This window comes from Echeneis naucrates, chromosome 12, assembly GCF_900963305.1.
Source record: "Echeneis naucrates chromosome 12, fEcheNa1.1, whole genome shotgun sequence".
Lineage (NCBI taxonomy): Eukaryota > Metazoa > Chordata > Actinopteri > Carangiformes > Echeneidae > Echeneis > Echeneis naucrates.
This window is the reverse complement of record NC_042522.1, coordinates 3,839,427-3,860,127: the sequence shown is the minus strand read 5'-3', so window position 1 is coordinate 3,860,127 and position 20,701 is coordinate 3,839,427. Positions and strand designations below refer to the sequence as shown.

Genomic DNA, 20,701 nt, shown 5'->3' with positions numbered 1-20,701 from the left:
CCTCTTGCACACCTGCCTCTCCACAGTCCTTTGAGAGAGACCAGCAGGTTTGCCGAGTCCATCCTGCAGCAGTGTGATACTACAGAGCTCAACACTGAGGAACAACAGCTGCTCCAACTATACCACCACAGCTTTGATGATGAGAGGGTAGACCTGGACCTCATCATGGATCTGCTGCACTACATCTGTTCCACCACCTGTGATGGTGAGTCTCGGAATTGTCTCTACATAAAATAGCATTTCCAGAAGATGTAATTTTATTTGGTCTTCAGGTGCCATCCTTATCTTCCTTCCTGGATATGATGAGATTGTGGGCCTCAAGGACCGCATCTTGTATGATGATAAGAGGTTTTACTCAAATTGCGAGAGGTAAGATGCAAACTGTAAATAACAAGATCATTAAAATAAGAACTGCAACTAAGGAAATGCCATCTTGAGTGAAGAAAAACCAGAGCTAAAAAAATAAATATATAAATACATGATTTAAAAGAAGCTAAATAATCAAATTGGTAAAATTCAGTTAAAATCTAGACTAAAGATGTCTTGACTTTGTAAGGCAATTGGAAAGATCAGCCTTTGTGAAAGCCCTACCTGGGTGGGCCGGTGGAACACAGACTGGGAAAACCCCATAGGAGCTGCTGTTTTGAAGAAGCTCTGACCCAATCATCGAGCCATCACAACTCGCTCAAATCCTTGCACTTGCCTATTTACCTGCTTCTTACACATCAACTTCAAGGAAACAACTGTTCACTTTCTGCCTAATTTATCCCACCAACTAACATAATAATGATGAGATAATCAGTGTTATTTACTTTAACTGTCAGTGGTCAAAATGTTATGCCTGATCAGTGTGTGTGTGCATGCATACATGCGTGCTTGTGTGTGTGTGCGTATATAATAGTGGTGCAATGGTACGCACATTCGTACTGAACTGTTTGGTACAAATACACCTATGTACCAAACTTACCAAAAATATTACCATGCTAAAGCATAGCGGAATTACTTGCCACTCCTCGTTTCCCCCAGACACTATCACAAAGCCCTGTATGTTGTTGTTGAGCCATTCCAGCTACCTCATTTAGCATGTAGCACAGATGAACCTCACTGAACTTGAGCTACCCAAGCAAATTGGTTTTAATTAATCTAACTAACAACCCAGGTTAACATTAGTGAAGATGACATTGAAGAATAAAGCATGTGAGTAAGATTTCAAGTTTATTTCAAGTTGCACAGTAAAGTCAAAGAAGTTTTTATTTAACTGAGCAGTTTGAATGTGAAGTTGAAAATGTTTACAGTATTTTCTACATGCCACACTTGATTGCCACAATTCATCGTCATTTTATTACTTATTTTCATTTTCCTACCTAGACCCAGGTATGTTTTTATTTAAAAGGAACCATCCTTTGTTCAGCTAGCTAAACAGTAGAATTTTGGTGAAAAGAAATAATTCTTCCTCTATGTCGAACAATCAAAAGCAACTCAGCTGCCTCTGATTTTAGTTAAATTTATGATTTTCAGTTAAGTGTCTTATGACACAGGAGAACACTATGTAGTATGTGTAACAGAGATTTTTCTCAGTTTTCAGGTGTTTACTCTACATTCAGACATGCAAACTCTGGATCAGAAAAAAGCCATGAAGACTGTTCCACCTGGTGTCAGGAAGATAGTGAGTTTCCACTGCACACATCATGGTTGTCACCTTTAAGAATTTTTTGTTCTGCATTTCCTCAGTTTAACACCACAAGGTGTCTCAACCTTTTATTGAAGCAGTTTTCATTTATTAACATTCACATTTATTATTTCGGTGCATGTCTGTGATGATCACTAGCCCTCCCTGGAAGCTAGTTTGTTGATCATTATTGAGTGAAATTACATTTGTGGATGACATGTGAGGATGAAGCTTCCATATGTATAATCTAAATGCAGAGCTTTCAAGTATTCTGGCACAATGCTGAATTTCCAACATGCTGCATATGGTTGTGACGAAAAAAAAAGGTTAACATACAGTTGAGAACCTGTTCAGACATACCCTTGTGTTAAATTCACCTTATAATCGAAATAGAGGAACTCTGCTCTGGTCTCAAACTTAATTTAACAAACTTTTAGCCACTCAGAAGCAGAATAAGGTGGAATTTGGCAATGCAGTCTAGTTTGCTTCGTCTCTGTAGCATATGTCACTGTGCCATATAAGGGAGACAAGTGAGGACAATTCCAAGGGCCCCTGAATGATAGGGGCCACAAAATGTATGTTAAAATGAATATTTAATTGTCAAGCCATCATAATTAATTGAGTATTTATTTAAATATAGTGTTGTGGCACCAATTTTTGGGGCTTGGTAGTTCATTGGTGATTGGCTATCAAAAATAAACCTTTTATATTGAAGATCTTAATATTAAATGATAACTTTGTGTCATATCAAATTTAACCTCTGGGCACTACCCCCAAAAGGGAAACAACACCCAAATCCCCAATTCAGTCTCATAAAATGCTATTAATGTGGATCGCAGACTATAATCAACTTAGCAACAACAGCCAAATTACCATATCAAAGTAGAAGGATTCAGAGTTCTGCAGAGAGGAAGTTAGCAATATTCCTTCTTGTGCAAGGCATATTGCACCAAACAAGTTCTTGTTTTTGACAGTAAAAGTTAAATGTCCATATTGACTGAAAAGTAAACATCAGTAATGATGTACCCCCCTGTATATGCGTGAAATGGTTTGGTCCTGCCTGAGCATAGTTATCAGTTCCTGTTAACACTCAATAGTTGTGCCAAGTTGCACTGGGAGAAGTAGGCTACAGTCACCATACTCCCTAATATTAAAAGAAAAGAAGGGTTTCAAACAAATAACGAGACAAATGAGAGAGGAGAAGCATATATATAATATATATAAATATATAATTTTATATAATATATAAAAAAGGCAATCACACCAGTGCTTACATATAACTGACAGATATTGCACAGTACTCAGACCAGGCTTTGATAGCAACATTCTGATGGAGAAGTACTGTTCAATGGACAGATAGATTTGTATATCAAATTTCTCAAATGAGAATGAAATGGGTTCATGCCTACCCTGAAATAGTTTACTAGCACTGCACCACTGTGGTTTTCTAAGCAACGTATGCATATAGTTAAGGACAAAATTATTAGCTTCCCTGTAGAAATTAAAGTTGTTGTTTTATTTTATTGTCCTAAGTGCTTTTTAACAAACATATTCAACAAGAACAAAGCATTTGCAAACATTTTTAAACATTTCTTACAGAAGTATAAATTATTATTTGCACACAATAACAGAATATTTTAAGAAAAAGCAATGATTACCAGAGACAAGATTATTTGCCCCTTATCAACTGATCTTTTTATTGAGTCATAGCACAAACCACTGTTATGCAATGATGCACTTTAACTTCGTCATGCTCTAAATTTGTAAAATCAAGCTAAAACCAAGGGTTATCTTTCAATTTACACACACCAAAAATACTCAGTAAGGGTTTGAGATGTCACTTAAGCAAGCATCATGCATAAAACAAAAGAAATCAGTTTAGACTTGAGAAAAAGTTTTGTAGAAAAATAATTGTTGATGCTCACAAAACAGCAGAAAGATATACAAACTTATCCCAGTGTTTCCAAATGTAAATAATTTGAAGTGAAAACAACGTCAAGAAATTCAAAGACAGCCACACAGTACGGAACAGGCCTAGCAGCGGTAGTGAGAGGTATGTCTAAAGACCCTAGAATACTGGTCACCAACTCCGGTCCCAGGGGCTGCTGCCCTGCATGTTTTAATGGTTACCCTGCTCCAACACACCTGATTCAAATGATCAGCTCCTAATCATCCTAATCTCTGCTGAGGTCTCATAAGGAGCAATCAGATCAATAACACAGGCTTTCAAAAGACCTATAGCTAGTCTAGTGTTGATTAATAAGCCTGAGTGAAATATCACAGCCACCCCCCCAATAGCCTACTATATAATAAAATACTGGCTACACATTTTCTACATTGTGTTTCTTTAAATTACTAAATTGTCTTTGCTTATCAATAAAAGACTTGACTTTGTGATGACTTATGAGTGGATAAGCATCAGAGTTGATTCATTGAATAGAGGAAAATCAGAACATCGCTCATGAAGCCTTTGTTTTTTTTAACTGAACCGAAGTGTGCATGGAAGTTGTTTAGGCTGTTGACTATAACCACTGTGAAACAATCAGAAAATAACGTTTTATTGATCTGAATCAATGCTTCCTCTCCCCGTTCTCTCTCTAGCACATACCAGTCAGTCGTTTAACTGGTGACTGTCTCACATTACAATATACCTTATTGTAAGGTCAACAATGAAACTGAAACACCGGCTTTGTGACTCCTTTGCTGCTTACTTTCGGAGCAACTCCGTTCCCCCTGTTCATGTTCACTGCTCCCTGCTGCTTATGGTGGTGTCCTCCTGCTCACCGATGCCTGGTGGTTGTTTGGGCACATTGCAGCGTCTAATGAAAACACAATTGCTCCTTACTCTGCTTTGCATGTCTCTCTCGAAGATGGAGAGAGTTACCACTGTGGTACCAAGTCCATGGGTTTGAATGGAATCAGAATCAGAATCAGAGATGCAGAGATGTTTCCTCCCCGTGTCTTGATTCTGGATATGTATAAGTCCTGGATGGAGAGCAGGTTAACACCGATGATTCTCTCTGCAGTCCTGATTGTCCGTTCCTGTCTGTTCCTGTCCTGTTTGGTAGCTGATCCAAACCAAATGATGTTGATGTTTAGGTGCAGAGAACAGACTGGACTATTGCATTGTAGAACTGGATCAGCAGCTCCTGGGGCAGGTTGAACTTCCTGAGCTGACGCAGGAAGTACATCCTCTGCTGGGCCTTTTTGATTATGGAGTCAGTGTTGGGCGTCCTGGGAGATGGTAGACTCCAGAAACCTGAAGGTTTCCACAGCAGCCACAGAGTAATTGGGAATGGTGATGGGGGGCAGTGTGGGGGGGTTACTCCTGAAGTCTGTCAGCTCCAGATTGTTCTGACCGCACCAGAGGGCCAGCTGTTCTACCTCCTACTTGGAGGCAGACTCATCACCGTCCCGGATGAGGCCGATGACCGTTAAGTCATCTGTAAACTTCAAGAGTTTGACAGAGGGGTCACTCGAGGTGCAGTCGTTGGTGTAGAGGGAGAAGAGCAGCAGGGAAAGCACACATCCCTGGGGGGCGCCTGTACTGATTGTCCAGGTACTGGAAGTGATGTCCTTCAGGTGACTCAACACCAGTCTCTCAAAGGACTTCATGACCACAGACGTCAGGGCCACAGGCCTGTAGTCATTTAGTCATTTGATCTGTTGAAGATCTGGGTGAAGATGGGAGCCAGCTTGTCAGCACAGACCTTCAGGCAAGAGGGTGACATGCTATCTGGGCCTGGAGCTTTCCTGGTCTTCTGTTGATTGAAGAGCTGACGCACATCTTCTTCACAGATCCTGAGTGTTGGTGTGGGGTCAGTATGGAGGGGGGAGGGTGGTGCAGGGGGTGGTGAGGGTTATTTGATGGTGGAGTGGGTGATGGGTGTGAACGTTGGCTTCTCAAACCTGCAGTAGAAGACATTCAGGTCATCAGCCATTTCACGGTTCACTGCGATGTCGGGGGATGGTCTCCTGTAGTTGTTGATCTCTTGTAGACCTCTTCACACTGACGCAGGCTTGTTAGCTGAGAACCTGTTTTTCAGCTTCTCAATGTAGCACCTCTTTGCACAGGGGACAGAGCGATATGTATCCTTTAATACAGTGTAACAGTGCTCCAGAGTGTTTTTGGTGGGGCGCTTAACCTGCTGTCTGTCTCTTGGCAGTTCATGGCTGCGGTTTGTTACTAACTCTGTTTTAACTCTGTTAAAGTCCCCAAGAACAATGAGCAGGGAGTCAGGATGTTTCCTCTCCATGTCCGTTATCTGGTCGGCCAGGTGTTGTAACGCTTCATTTACACAGGCCTGAGGTGGGATGTAAAAACCAACCAGAATGAACGAGGAGAACTCCCACTGTGAATAAAACGGCTTACAGTTTATGAAAAATGACTCCAAGTAGGGGCTGCATGATTTCTTCAACACTGTGACATACAATGTGACCTTTGTTAATATAAAAGCAGATTCCGCCTCCTCTCCTTTGTAATAAGATTATATTCTTGGGCAGCACGGCAGCATAATGTTTAGCACTTTCACCCCACAATAAGAATGTTACAGGTTCAGATCCCGACCTGGGACCTTTCTGTGTGGAGTTTGCATGTTCTCCCGGTGCCTGCGTGAGTTTCCTCCAGGTATTCTGGTTTCCTCCCACCGTCCAAAGACATGCATGTCTAGGTTAACTGGTGACTCTAAATTGTCCGTAGGTCTGAGTGTGAGTGGTTGTTCGTCTCTGTTTGTCTTTGTTCGCCCTTGTGATGGACTGATGACCTGTCCAGGGTGTACCCAGCCCTCGCCCAGAGTTAGCTGGAATTGGTTCCAGCACCCCCGCAACTCGGGAACGGAGAAAGCTGTAGAAGATGAATGGATGGATGGATTATATTCTTCCTGTAATGATGATTGAAGTTCTCGTAAGTAGAGAAAGACATTGTCAGCATATAGGTTGAATCTGCGTTCTGAAACAGTAGAGTGGAGACCTTTGACATTGTCACTGACGTATTGCTGATTCCAGTGGTTCAATGAATATCAAACAGTAAGGTAGAGAGAGGGTACCCATGTCTTGTTCCCCTCTGCAGAATTGTAATGTGATCCCGTTGATGGTGACTGTCGCTTTGGGTGAGTTATACAATTCAGAAATACGGTTGAAAAATGACTCTCCAAAGCCAAATATTGGAAGGATAGCAAAGAGGACGGGCCATTTAACTTTGTCATAGGCTTTTTCCTGCATAGGGTGGTTTCAGTGCTGCTGTGCTGCAACAAGCTGATTAAAATTTAGGAGCTTTCTGACATTGTTTGTAGAGTGTTGGCCTTTAACCTGTTTCTTCATTGTGAATTATTGGATGAAATTATTGTCTCCAATCTAGAAGCATGTCCCTTAGAGATGATTTTGATATTGGTATTGATTAGGGACCTTCTAGGGCAACTAAAAGGAAGTGTAGGATGCCTTACCTGGTTTTAGAAGTAATTTAATTGCAGCTGTATACATTGGGGCTCTTATATAAATGTTGGTTTGTTTTTTTTTTTGTTTTTGTTTTTTTAGTCAATCTTTGCTAGTGTCCTGAAGAATAGACGCACCAACACTTATCAGACATGTTGAATAAATTCAGAGGGGAAACCATGCAGACCTGAATTTTTTGATAGGATGTTGTCTAGTTGTAATTTTGCACTTTGTAGTAGGCTCAATAATTGTTTCATTTGTTTCATTCAACTTTATTAGTGCCTCAGGGCCATGCACCGATTTACTAGGATTAGTGGAGTTAGGGTTAGGCACCACACCTGAGTCAATTATGTTATATGTCGCGTTTCTATTTCTTCTTTTTAGTGTCCAGGCGCCTACAAATTAACTGGATCGCTATAGCTATAAGATAGCTATAGAAAATGAGCATATGCTATAGCTATAGGATGGAGCAGAGCTCACACGTTTTATTTGTTAGGCTTCTTATTGGTGCAGTCCTAGCAGTCCTAGCTTTGCTGGCCACCATATCTCCCCCTTTGTATGGTTCAGACCTCACACACACCTCACAACATGGCCTTCAGGCCACATTTCAGGGATGTACTGCTCCATAACTTCATTATAATAACCAAGTCAATTTCTTAAATAGTTAGACAGTGTCTCAGCATCAAGTTTTGGGGAGAATTTGGTGGGAAAATGTACAAACCACTTTTATGTTCCCTTGTGCAGCAGTATCAGTAATGGGCTTTGAAGTCCTTTGTTTAGGCTGTCTAGCACAGTATTTAATAAAGCAGATTTACCCTTGGCATTATTTCTCTGACCTTTTCATTTGTTCACAACTCTCCAACTAAGTTATTCGGCCCAATGCTCTCGCAGGCTCCCTTAAAGTCACTCGGTACACCTGTCCCTCCATTAAGACTCGGCTCCAGCCAGCGGTCCACAGCAACTCTGCTATCAGCTACCCAGCCACACATTGCTGTTTTCCTCTGATATATACCTGAAGTTTCAGTGTGTGTCCTAGCATGAAGATCTTGTTATACAGTTGCACCATCTTGTTCAGCTGGTTGGACACATCCAGGGTGTTGTTAAATGTCATGGGGGCAGTTCACCAAAGTAATGGGGGACAAACCAGGGGATGTTTTCCCCAAACTGGTTCAAGACTTTTAAGCAACTTTTGATATTATTTACATTCTTCTGGGTGCCTTTAAAGGCCATGCATTGTTGCTCGATCACAAGATAAAAAGTTCGAACAACACCTTTTTTGAGGTCTATTTTGAGTATGTGGGAAACACTGATTATCTTTCCACATAATGATCACTCAAAAACAAATAGCCTATCACAGCGTGTGCTAGATGATGGCAGTTTGAAGCACTGACTAGCCTAATTTAGCCGGTAAGTTACAGGCAATACTAAAATAATCCAGTTAGCTGTGTTCATATAAATTGAATTATGGCTGTTAAATTACTGGATAGATACAGACTTGGTGTGGACAGAAGAGAATGATTGAGACAGGCAACCTTTTGGCTAAGTTTTCTCAAAATTCACTCTCTGGACCAGATCCCAGCAGCTGATGAAATGTCCTGATTCCAACATCAGCATGTGTCAGTGTGCATATGGGCTGGTATGTATTACTCTGTTACACTTGGGCTATTTGCTCTGAAACAGGAATTTATCCAAACATGGTGATTGAATAAAAAAGTGAAACTAAATAGAATTTCTCTGATTTCTGTTTCCAGAGAGAAGCTTTTAAGATCAAACTTAAGTTGTTGTTTGTTTTTTTTTTGTTTTTTTTTTTTCATTAATTTGGGTTCATTCATTCATTCATTCATTAACAGGAAGTTTTACTGTTATTTTCCTCAGATTCTTTCTACCAACATTGCTGAGACAAGCATCACCATCAGTGACGTGGTATTTGTGATTGACTCAGGAAAAGTCAAAGAGGTAATGAATTGGACTAAAAACACAAATGAAATATGTGATTAGTGATTGCTGAATGCGTTTTCCTGTCACACTGTTGCAGAAGTCCTTTGATGCCATCAGTTATGTTCCCATGTTGAATAAGGTGTGGATATCAAAAGCCAGTGCTCTGCAGAGGAAGGGGAGGTACACAAAGTGGCCAAGTCTCCATTTCAGTTGATAGCTTATGATTAAAAGAAAAGTGAAAAATATGCTACAACTGATTATGTAACATACCTTCAGAGCTGGGCGCTGTAGACCAGGGGTTTGCTTCCACCTTTTCAGTCGATTCCGGTTCAACAACATGACTGAGTTCCAGGTTCCCCAGCTGTTGCGGATGCCTCTGCAGGTAGACACAGGCCCATCATGTCTTAAGGTTTCTTGAAGTTCTCCACATTGAAATATATTATATATTAAATATTTGCTTCTATTACCATTGTTATTATCAATACATAATAAGTTTAGTCCTGTGCTTTTATGTTGTGTTGCATCTTCAGAAAAAGCTGATTCTTCATTTGATTCTCTGTGATTGGTCAACAGTGTAGATGTTTATTTCTATGAGCCCTTTGAGTGGCTGTACATCCATAAAACGAGATATCAATCTGTTCCAGCATTAACACTGACAAGTGGTCTTGTATTTAAGGAACTGTGTCTGCAGACTAAGCTACTGGCTCCCTCTCATCCAGTCACTGAGTTCTTGTCTAGAGCTCCTCAACCTCCACCCACACATGCCATCAAGAACGCTATGGACCTGCTGAAGGTATTCAGCACTAACAAACACAACTGTAGACTGCACAGACAAAAATACAGGCATGCATCATTCCAGGAGTAAATCACCTCTTCCTTCAGACAATAGATGCGATGGACAAGTATGAGGATCTGACTGATTTGGGCTACCACCTGGCTGATCTACCTGTAGAGCCCCACCTGGGCAAGATGGTGCTGTCTGCTGTGGTGCTCAAGTGTCTGGACCCCGTTTTGACCATAGCCTGTACTCTGGCCTACCGTGACCCTTTCGTTCTTCCTGCTCAGGGCTCTCAGAAAAGAGCTGCCCTCCAGTGTCGGAAACGTTTTACGTCCAACAGTTTAAGTGACCATATGGCCCTACTGACAGTGTTCCAGGTAGGTGGGTTCATATCAAAAGTGATATGATGTAAGAAAGGGATTGATGTGTAACAGCATAGAAATCAAGACCCTTACACTGTCATGTGGAGATAATGAGTATTTGGGGCTTCAGTAGGCCTGAAGTCCTATATGTTTTATGAATAGTACTGGATCTCTGACAATTACTTATCTTGGAAATGTTCCCTGTGTCTTTTAAGGAAATTTATTTGACATTCACATATTTTGTGTGAGCCAAAGAGTGAGTAAGAGTGTCAGAGAACACAACAGTTACTGAAAATGGAAGGAGAAAGGCAGTGTTCCCTTTGACTATTTAAAATACACAACACATATTTATGAGGAATTCAAAGATGTAGACGTGTATGTGTGTATTAAAAGTGCCTGAGATTAAATGTTAGGATCTTTGCCCACAACGTCTCATAATTTTAAAACTACAGACTACATTTATTTTGCTGAATGAATTTATGCCCTCTGGTCTCGAGAACTTTGCAGTAAAACTGTTGCAGTTTCACAAAAACATAAAAGGAGTATGGACTTGTGCTATATTTGTCAGCAGATAAATGTGTTGCCTCACCTGGCCTGCCACTCCAGAGCAGTGGGAGATTTTTTTAACCACCAATTATTTACAACAAATATAAACAGCCTGTTTTCCTCCCATCCTGGCTGGTGTCAGGCCTGGCAGAAGGCCTGCAGTGAAGGCTGGGAGAGATCTTTCTGCGAGAAGAACTTCTTGTCCCAGGCCACCATGGAAATGATCCTCGGCGTGAGAACACAGCTACTGGGACAGCTCCGTGCTCTTGGTTTGTTTCAGTCTCCTTCTATAATCCATCCTCAGTCCACAAAATGTGTGCCTATGTTTTCAGTTATTTAGAGTTGTCACTCACAAACACACAAACTTTTAAAGTCTGCTGTTCTGTCATGATGAAATTAACCGAATGCTTTAACGATCACAGTGAAAACCACTTATAATTTCTAATGGTAGCAGTATTGTTGAAGAAAAAAAAATGCAGGAAAGTGACTGTGGACCTTTCTGTCCCAAGGTTTGGTGCGGGCCCGTGGACACAGTGACATCCGTGATGTGAACTTGAACTCTGAGAACTGGGCTGTAGTGAAGGCAGCCTTGGTGGCTGGCATGTACCCAAACCTAGTCCATGTGAACCAGGAGACTTTATTGCTCTCAAGTAAGAAAGCAAAAAAGCTCCACTTTCATCCCACCTCTATCCTGAGCCAGTTCAAAGAGGTAAGAGGGCAGATAGTGTCATCAATATGTAATCCTGTGGTCGTCAGTAGTCAGATCTTTACACTGGTGTCTCTTCTCGTGTATCAGGCTCTGGGTTGATCATTGGCCCGTGTTACACAGTAAACCAGTGGAGAAAGGATCTCATATAATTGGATCCTCCTCAGTCATTGCAAATCATATGATCTTTATTTCTACTCCTGGATAAAGTAGATTTTTAGATTCAAGATTGACAATCCATAAATCCTCCAGGTGCTAGGTAGAGCTGAGATAACAGTGCAAACTTCAAAGATCCCTCCCATGAAATAACTGGAATGATTTTAATTTGAGTTTAATATTTCAGGTTTATATCCAGTCACATGGAAGACATATGTACAGAGAAACAAAAGAGACGTTTAGGGAAAATGGCAAGATATGTAACTTAACAATTTCATTTTGGGTGGAGGAGTTAGAGAATGAATGAGAAGAGAGAGTGAAAAGGGAGCCAAGAACCCCACCTCCTGGGCTGACAAACCCAAAAACTTAATTTCTCCACTCATGTGTGGCATAGTCTGAGCAGAAACATGAGGCGGTGATAACACATGGTCCTCTGTGTCTTAAGGGCTTATCCTGTCCCTCCAAGCTACATACTCATTGGCCAAAAATTGAAGCCTAAACATGGCAATATAAAGATACCACCAAACTGACTTCTCAGACAACAATGATGTGTCCCAGTGTTTCTTGCCAAGAGACGCTGATAGTGTTGCTAGAAGAAAACTTTCTGACACAGAAGTGTTGTGGTTTTTCATGTTCTTTTTTCATAGCGCAATTCAGCCACATCAGCCCAGGCCCTTCCCACAGACTGGCTGATCTATGAAGAGATGAGACGAGTTCACAAGATAGCCACTGTGCGCTGCTGCTCCATGGTGACTCCCATCACTGTGGCGATTTTTGCAGGTTCTGCCAAGTTTCCCAGCTCTTCCTTGCAAGAATCTGCTGCTCAGAGAGCCTCAGGTAAACTAATCAGAGAACTAACTGCATGTGTAGGTCAGATTGTTATTGTTAAAGGAATGAAACTGGAGTGATGGTTACATGAACCAGGTTAATCCTCTGTTAATATGGTGGACAGAAAGACCTGTGTATTATAGGGTCTATCAGAACCCAATGTAAGATATTTATATTGTTAGTCAGGCTGTCATAACAGCAGACTGTTGATCCTTGACCTCTTGAAAATTAGTCAAAAACTGGTAGAGCAGTGCAGGGTGTCCCCACGCCACAACTCTGAACTGAGATTATGTTCAGAGACTAACATGGGATGACACACATGGCTGATGGGTCCTGATAGTCATTCACTGTTCACCTAATGTCCCCTAGTCACTGAGCACCAGTTGAAATCGATCCGAGTTAAAAACAGTTAAACTATGCATGAGTCACTTTTCCAGACACCCAGTCCGCTGATCCTGATGAGGTTTTGTTCAATTTTGTGTCTTCATGTTGTGTTCTTCAGATGTTCCAGACAACATCAGTGACAGTGAACCAGACGACCTGGCTGAGCTGAGGATAGACAGCGAGCTTGTATATCAGCTGGACAGAGTGGTGAGGGATCACCACAATTTTTTCAGTCTTAAGCCTGGTTTATGGTCCTGTGTTAAATCAACGCAATACCTACATTGTAGGATAGGGAGGCTAGCCGTAGCCCCCAGCGTATCATGACATGCACCTCCCAAAAAATGTTACTACACGTTGAGGCGACGCAGACCCAGCACAGACTGTGATTGGTTTGCTTGGTAGCAACGAATTTCCGTTTCCGTATTTCCAGATTGCGCCATCCCCACCATTTAAACATCTTGTTTTTGTACATGGACGGAGCATGGATCAAGTTGAGGAAGACATTGAGGAAATCAGAATAACCTTTTATAACTCCTCAAGCCATAAACTAAACAAAGATAAACTAGAAACGACGATAACCATTCAGGAAAGGAGTGCAGCCCCCTACCGCTGTGGCAGTGAATTGCACCGTGACGAAATGGAGTGATGGAAAAGTTCAAAGAGTTCATGACGGCTTAGGTATGGCATTGATTTAACACAGGACCATAAACCAGGCCTTAGTCTTTGGTTTATACGGCACCTGTGCTGTGGATTACACCAGTGGTTTCCAGTAGTTAAGACCTGTGACCCCACATATCAGAAAAGTGTCTGCTATTGACCTTGCAGTGTAAGGAAGAACATGTCTCTCATTGAAATGCAGCCACACAGATCAGCAACATTAAGACCAGACTCAGAGAACCAAAACTTACAAAGTGACCTAATTCAGAAGATATCCTTCTGAGATGTAGTGGACATTAGTTTTTACTTGATTCCTAATACTTTCAGATGCACCGGACACAGAGATAAAATATTCAAACATGCAGAGAAATATTCAGTACTTGTGAAAGAACAAAAAGAGAAAAACAGGGACACCTAGTGTCCTGATGGTGCAGCTGTCAAACATTAAATGTGGATCAAACAAATGTTGTCACATTAAATGAATATAAACTGAAATGTCCTCAAATTCTATTGCGATAAATCAACTTGTTTACATTAAATGAAGATAAAACAGAGATGCTCTTAACAAGCTGAGACTGTAAAGCAGCTACATCCTCTCTGACTGAACAATGTCAAGTCTTATCTGACTTTATGTATTCTGTTGTCAGGCGGCAGAAATGGTGTTTCAACTGAGGCAGAAGTGGCAGAGTTTGTTCATCAAGCGGATGCGTTGTCCTTCAAAGCCCTGGTCTCAGCAGGATGAGGCCATCATCCAGACCCTGGTCTCTGTATGTCATATTAATCATTAATTCATTCATCTTCAACCGCTTATTCGTTTCTGGGTTACAGGGGGTGCTGGAGTCAATCCCAGCTCACACTGGGCAAGGGTGGAGTGCACCCTGGAGACAGAGACAAACAACCACTCACACTCATGCCTACAAACAATTTAGAGTCACCATTTAACCCCAACATGCATGTCTTTGGATGGTGGGAGGAAACCCACACAGACACGGGAAGAACATACAAACCACTATACCACCATGCTTTCATGTCGTATTATCTTCCTCTGAATTTCAACTTTTTTCACAGGATTTAGCCATAACAACATGACAACCCAAAATTCTCAGCAATATTTCTGTGTATATTTTCATTCATCCAGGTCATTCATCCATATGACCTGGATCGTAAAACAAGACCTAAAACTTGTGTATGTCACAGGCTGTGATCTATACGTTGTTCGTATAGATCTCAACGTACAGATTTTGTAAATGCACATTCAGCAATTCATATGCTTTTTGACATTATATTAGTGTACCTCAAAATTACATTTGTGAAGTCTGAAATACAACTACGAAATAAAGCATGTGCATTCATGAGTCCGAAATACGATTACGAAACAGTGAAATACAACTACAAAACAAAGCATGTGCCTTTGTGAAAAGCCCTGCGAGAGTTCATTAATTATGAGACTGGTATGACTCCATATTTTTGAGTCAGTCGGCATCAGGTCAGGAGCACTACAGCAACATGTTGCCACTCACTTTTCTTCCTATGGTTTATGATTCCAGTGCTGTGACTGCCAAACAGAATGGTTTTTCATCTTCCATCTCAGAAAAATGTCTTTTTTTACCTTTTCTTCCTGCAACCGCCACCGTTTCCAACAAGGCATAACACTTGTATCTGAGTCTTATTTTACATGCAGGACGCATTCATGAGTTGCTTTCCATTGGCCATTTATAGTTAAAATTGCGCATGTACAGGGCGTGACATGAAGCAGATACAGGTGTGCACATTTGTAGCCGGCCTGTGATTTATAGAGGAAAGCTTTCTTTAAGTGTGCATACACAGGGTTTTATCAATCTGAATACTTTCTGACAAACGCAAACTTTGGCTTTTGGACGTATGTACACTTTTAGTAACGATCCTACTTACAATTTTATAAATGAGGGCCCATTTGGAAATCAGGGTCTCAGAGTCTATAGGAAGAGTGGACAGGCTAAGAATGTAAGCTGAATGAAATCCAATTTGAATTGATTGATAAACAGCTCACCCAACAATAGACAGGGCTTTCAAGCGCCAGCCACCGGCCATATAGCGTATTACTCAATTATGTCCAGCCAGCTACTTTATTGGCGATTATTTCATCAATTTTAGATTATAACAATGTTTTTCTAACAGACTGACAATAATGTCAAACTGAAACAAACTCATTAAAGTTGTGATTTGCTCTGCTTGTACTGATAATAACCACAAATTACACTAATCACCACACGCAAACTCATCCGCGGCCCCGATATGCACTGTGTGTGTGTGCCCAGAAGATGCGGGAAAGTTCTGAATTCTGACATAAAATCTGAACAGAAAGTCTGCTCACCTTACTTAAAATTATGGCCAAATCCTAGGTTGAGACAGTTGTTGTAGTTTTTCAATAAATGAAAATAAAGGGTCAGGGTTAGGTGGATATGGTGTCATTGCTAATTTTGGGGTTAGGGTGAGGCTACTTATTTCTCCTGGCTGGCTAGTCAGTGCCTTCGTGGAAAGCCCTCAATACAGACGACCTGAAGGTTGTATGTATCGTTAATCTAGAATATAAATGATATTATATAATCAAGGATCTGTGTAACCTATGAATGTATGTATGTATGTATATATTAGATATTCATTCATTTTAAATCCAACTTATCCAACAACTGTAAAACTGAATTTATTCATGGCCTGACATGTTTTTATTGCGAATAACAGTAAACATTGCATAGTATGTTTGGGTTTGGGCCAGGGCTTTGGCTGGGCATTTCCAAAACAATTCTGGTGATCCAATGGTCATACAGTTACAGCTTGTTGTTGCTTGCTTTGATAGCATAATATTGGCATATATATGTGTATACATGTGTAAAAGTTGAAGTGTCTGGGTGTGTGTCAGGGTTTAGGTTCTGTGTTTCTAGAAATAATTCTAGCTGTCCCTCAGGTGTTGGCAGCAGAGGAACAGGGAGCGGGCCTGCAGCAGCCCTCTGGGATTGGCCAGCGGCCCCGGCCCATGTCATCAGAGGAAGGGGCCAAGGGCTCTGTGAGGAACAGCACAAACAGCCCACAGCCACCCACCTCTATCCACAATAAGTACGTCATATATTACATTGATTTTAGTGTCTATCCCCCTGCTGGGTGAACTGTGTCTAAAAATTTAATGAATAACTACAGTTGTAAAACTGAATAAAATGAAAAGTCTGTCATCAGACATTAAGTTATGGCATTCACCCTAATATGTTGGAAATATACACTGTACATCATAGTAATATCCTGTAATACAGATTGTACGATAAAATGGTGCTGGACTAACTTTACATGCTGGATTGGATTGGAACTGTGACTGGACTATATGTATATTGAATAAAAATGAATACTAATAAGTGAATGAAAATTATGCCAGACAGTGGTGAGAGATGTTCATAGTGACAATGGGGAGACACAGGCCTGACTCCCTGTGGAGTTTAGTTAACTCAATCAGTCGTCTTTTCTGTTCTTGACCACATTTTCTCAGGTCTGGTAAGAACTTTGTAGACCAAGGCCTTCTTCAGGTCAAATCCCAAGGAGATGAGACATGTCTGCTCACAGCTCAGCCTTCTGATGACCCCTCAACCTTCAATGCCTCCTTCTCTGCAAATGGCCTGTCCCCATTGGGAAAGGTAATTCCATTGTGACAAATACTTATTTTCCCTGTTGTGATCCTTGTGTGTATCCTTGTACAAATTGTTTGTATCTGTGCTCAACCTTTGCTACTCTGCTTCATGTTGTCTTTATGAAGAGTGAGATGGTCCTTGTGTTCCAATCTAAGCTTTGTTCACACGAGGTTTGTATACCTTTAAAGTTAAGAGTGCTCTATGTCTCTGTCAAACTGTCAAATTCACAATGATTTCTGCCACCTTCTGACTTCCTGAGAAAGTTAGTCCACTTCTGCAACAAACACACAGAATGTGAGTTATTAAAGAAATAGAAAAACATGACAGTAATAGCTTCTTTCTCAGTTTTATCTGCTGTCCATCAGCTTCTTCATTGTGACAGAAAATGATCCACTAAATATCAGAAGTCAATCAATCAAACTTTATTTAAACTGTATAATCACCATGCAGGATAGTCTCGAAACACTTTTCAATTAAAATATTGCATGGGACAAACATACAGTATGTAAAAAATACAATTAAAACACAAATTAAAACAAGCATAGTTATTTAATTAAACATCAAATAAAAGGGATGTTAAGAACACAGTGGATCATAGAAACTCTAGAATAGGCTTTTGTGTGACACATACAGCAAAAAAACAGTCAAAGTAAAAACATCAATGTTTTATTATCGATAGATATTAAAAGGGAGAAAGGTGAGCTAGGGTAGGTTGTTATAAAATTAATAAAGGTAGGCAGTAGGCAAATGCTCTACAGTCAACTGATGTCTTTTTCACAAGAGGAATGTCACGACGACCATCCAGAGAGCAAAAGGGGCGTGCTGGTGTATATGGTGTGATTAGCTCCGTTATATAGGGTGGAGCAAGTCCATGCAGGAGACCAGTATGGCCACATAGTGGCTAATACTGTTTCCCCACAACAAGAAGGTCATTAGTTCAGTTGTCCCTGTGTTTGTGTGGGTTTCCTCCGGGTATTCCGGTTTCCAAAGACATGTAGGCATGCATGTTTAGGTTAGTTAGTGACTCTAAATTGCCTGTAGGTCTGAGTGTGAGTGGTTGCTCATCTTTGTCTGTCTCTGTGTTTTGGCCTTGCAATGGACTAGCAACCTGTCGCAACCCAGAAATGAATAAGCGGTATGAATGAATTAATGAATGAAAGTCCATGCAGGGCTTTTGAAGTTGAGCTTACAGGACTAGGTAGTACAATCCCTTAGATAATCAGTACTTGGTTAGAGTGGGGTAGGGGTAAAGGGCTAAACGCTTCACTGGGGTCTTCAGGTGGGCACCCTCTTTCATTGGTGTTTCGTTGAAAAGCCCACGACACCTGCAGAGGGCTCAACAGCGACACCTGGCATCCCGGGTATGCCCCCCTCTGCTTTTACCCCCTGATGGTCATTTTGCAGCCCAGTTGGGGTCCTTTCTCTTGATCCAAAGCCAGCTGCTGCTTCGTTCAGCATCCCCTGACAGTGTGAAGGCCTTTCCTTGCACTACCACCCCCTGAAGAAGCTTGGTTGTGGACGTGGCAACAAATCCTCTACACCCAACCTCAATCGGAATCACCTGGGCATGCCAGCCACATTGTCCAATCCCGGGGCAGTGTCTAGAAGGGTTGCTTCCACTCTTGCAGACGGCCTTGCTGGGAGTTGTCCTGCTCTTACAAAGGGGTTGGTGCTTGAGTATCTAGGCATTGGTGGAGGGAGGGGCATTGTTGGTAGTTCTCCTTCCTTCCTGGTTGTGTCTCCAGGTATAGCAGCCTTGGGACAAACTGGTTTTGCAGCCAGTGAGGATGTGCTGCAGTGTTGCAGTGGTTTGGCAAAGCATACAAGAAGGAAGAAAGTTGAAAAGGAGTATCTTAAATTAGGTCTAGCTTGTATACCTAGCCAGTGGAGAGGGGACCAGAATAGATTTTGTATTTGCAAATTTCCTTGTTTTAGTCAGTACTGTATGACTTCCTGGACTTCACAAAATAGTACAGCCATCAATGTTAACATTTGGGCTCTATGATTTGCTGGTCCTACAACTAACAGCTCTGTTTTAGCTGCATTCAGGAGTAGCAAATTTAGGTTCATCCATTTTTTTTTATTTCTCACAGACGTGTCTAGATCTGTGATTTGACTGTTTTATGGGCACATACAGCTGTGTATCGTCAGTATAGCATGCATTATCTCTGAATTATCTCACCCAGTGGAAAAATATAAATGGAAAAAGTGTAGTGCCAAGAACTGATCCCTGTGTCAAACCAAACTTCACATCCAAGAATTCAGAGATCGGATCGTTGTAACTGGCACGTTGGGTTCTGTTTGGTGGGTATGACTGAAACTACGACAATGATGTCCCCTAGATACCAATGTAACAGTATATTGTGGTCAACGGTCTCAAAAGATGCACTCAGGTCAAGAAGCAGTAGTACTGACTAGCACTGATCAACAGTGATAAGTAGGTCACTGACTACTCTGGTCAAGGCAGTTTCTGTGGCGTGATAGTACTGAAAACCAGACTGAAATTTGTCATAGAGATTATTGTTGTTTAGGTAGGTGTATAGTGGATTGGCAGCAGCTCTCTCAAGTAACTTTGACAAGAGTGGAAGATTGAAAATTGGCTTATAATTGTTCAGGTTAAATGGATTGATGTTGGGTTTATTAAGCAAGTTTAATAGTGGCAGTTTTAAAGGCAGAGGGCACAGAGCCCACAGAGAGCGATTCACCTCTGATTTTAAGAGTAAGGGCTATTTAAAACAGGAAACCATTCTTTGAAGTTTGGTATCAGATGGTGTATCAGATCTAATGTGCAGGTTGTAGATTTAGAAGCAGTTACCAAGCGGTCCTCAGGGGAAAGTAATTAAAACACCGAGAGAGTGCAGTTGATCGAAGTCCTAGTGTTCAAGAGTGTGTTCAAGAGAAGTGGTGACATCACTTGTTGAAGATTGATGCAAGTTTAACTTTTCTGGCATTTGTGGTCTGTGTGTGTTTTATACACCTGATGGGCTGTACCAATTTTTAAATTCATGAAATAGAAAGGACAAGTAAGATAGTAAAAACTGTTAATGTTTCCTAAAAGTTACTTGCATACCCCCGATTTTGTGAGTAACATGTATGAGTGACCTTTACTAAGCTTTTGCCACACCAAGCACTGAATGGCCTGATTGGGCTGACACAAATATCCTGGATGGAGATCCCTCTGAAAGGGCCCATTTGGTGGCAAGGCCTCTGGTAGAATGTGCACACAGCCCCTCTGATGGGTGCAGGGTGCGTAGGGGTATAAATTAAAGCAATGGCCTCTATAATCCAATGAGTGAGCCACTGCTTTGATATTGGTTTACCAAATTGGTTCTTCACCTAGAACACAATAACCTAGTCACTTTTCCTGCAGTTCTTTCTTCTGTCCATGTCGATGTGTAATACTCTCACTGGACACAACATATGTCCACTGAGGCTGATCTGGGGAAAGTGGCAAGGGATAGAAGGATTTAAGGTGGACAGCACCCTAACACTTTAGGTATAAAAGCCCACTCACTTTCTCTTTCACCTGATGCTAAAGGCAGCAAGAAGCTGTCTTCAAAGCCAACATTTTCAAGTTCATCTGTTCCAGTGGTT

General features: G+C 41.2%; 1 protein-coding gene across 1 annotated transcript in view; it reads left to right on the top strand.

Annotated features, from left to right (window-relative positions):
- The window catches only part of ythdc2 (YTH domain containing 2), a 50,339-nt gene that overhangs the window by 27,165 nt on the left and 2,473 nt on the right, over positions 1-20,701 (top strand). Inside the window, exons 14-28 of the mRNA XM_029515840.1 lie at positions 27-205; positions 273-369; positions 1,579-1,666; positions 8,975-9,055; positions 9,135-9,217; positions 9,314-9,419; positions 9,714-9,830; positions 9,920-10,192; positions 10,866-10,992; positions 11,233-11,432; positions 12,233-12,422; positions 12,916-13,004; positions 14,102-14,221; positions 16,399-16,547; positions 16,969-17,113. Of these exons, the coding sequence (XP_029371700.1) occupies positions 27-205; positions 273-369; positions 1,579-1,666; positions 8,975-9,055; positions 9,135-9,217; positions 9,314-9,419; positions 9,714-9,830; positions 9,920-10,192; positions 10,866-10,992; positions 11,233-11,432; positions 12,233-12,422; positions 12,916-13,004; positions 14,102-14,221; positions 16,399-16,547; positions 16,969-17,113 (2,044 nt within the window). The remainder of the gene's footprint in view (positions 1-26; positions 206-272; positions 370-1,578; positions 1,667-8,974; positions 9,056-9,134; positions 9,218-9,313; positions 9,420-9,713; positions 9,831-9,919; positions 10,193-10,865; positions 10,993-11,232; positions 11,433-12,232; positions 12,423-12,915; positions 13,005-14,101; positions 14,222-16,398; positions 16,548-16,968; positions 17,114-20,701) is intronic.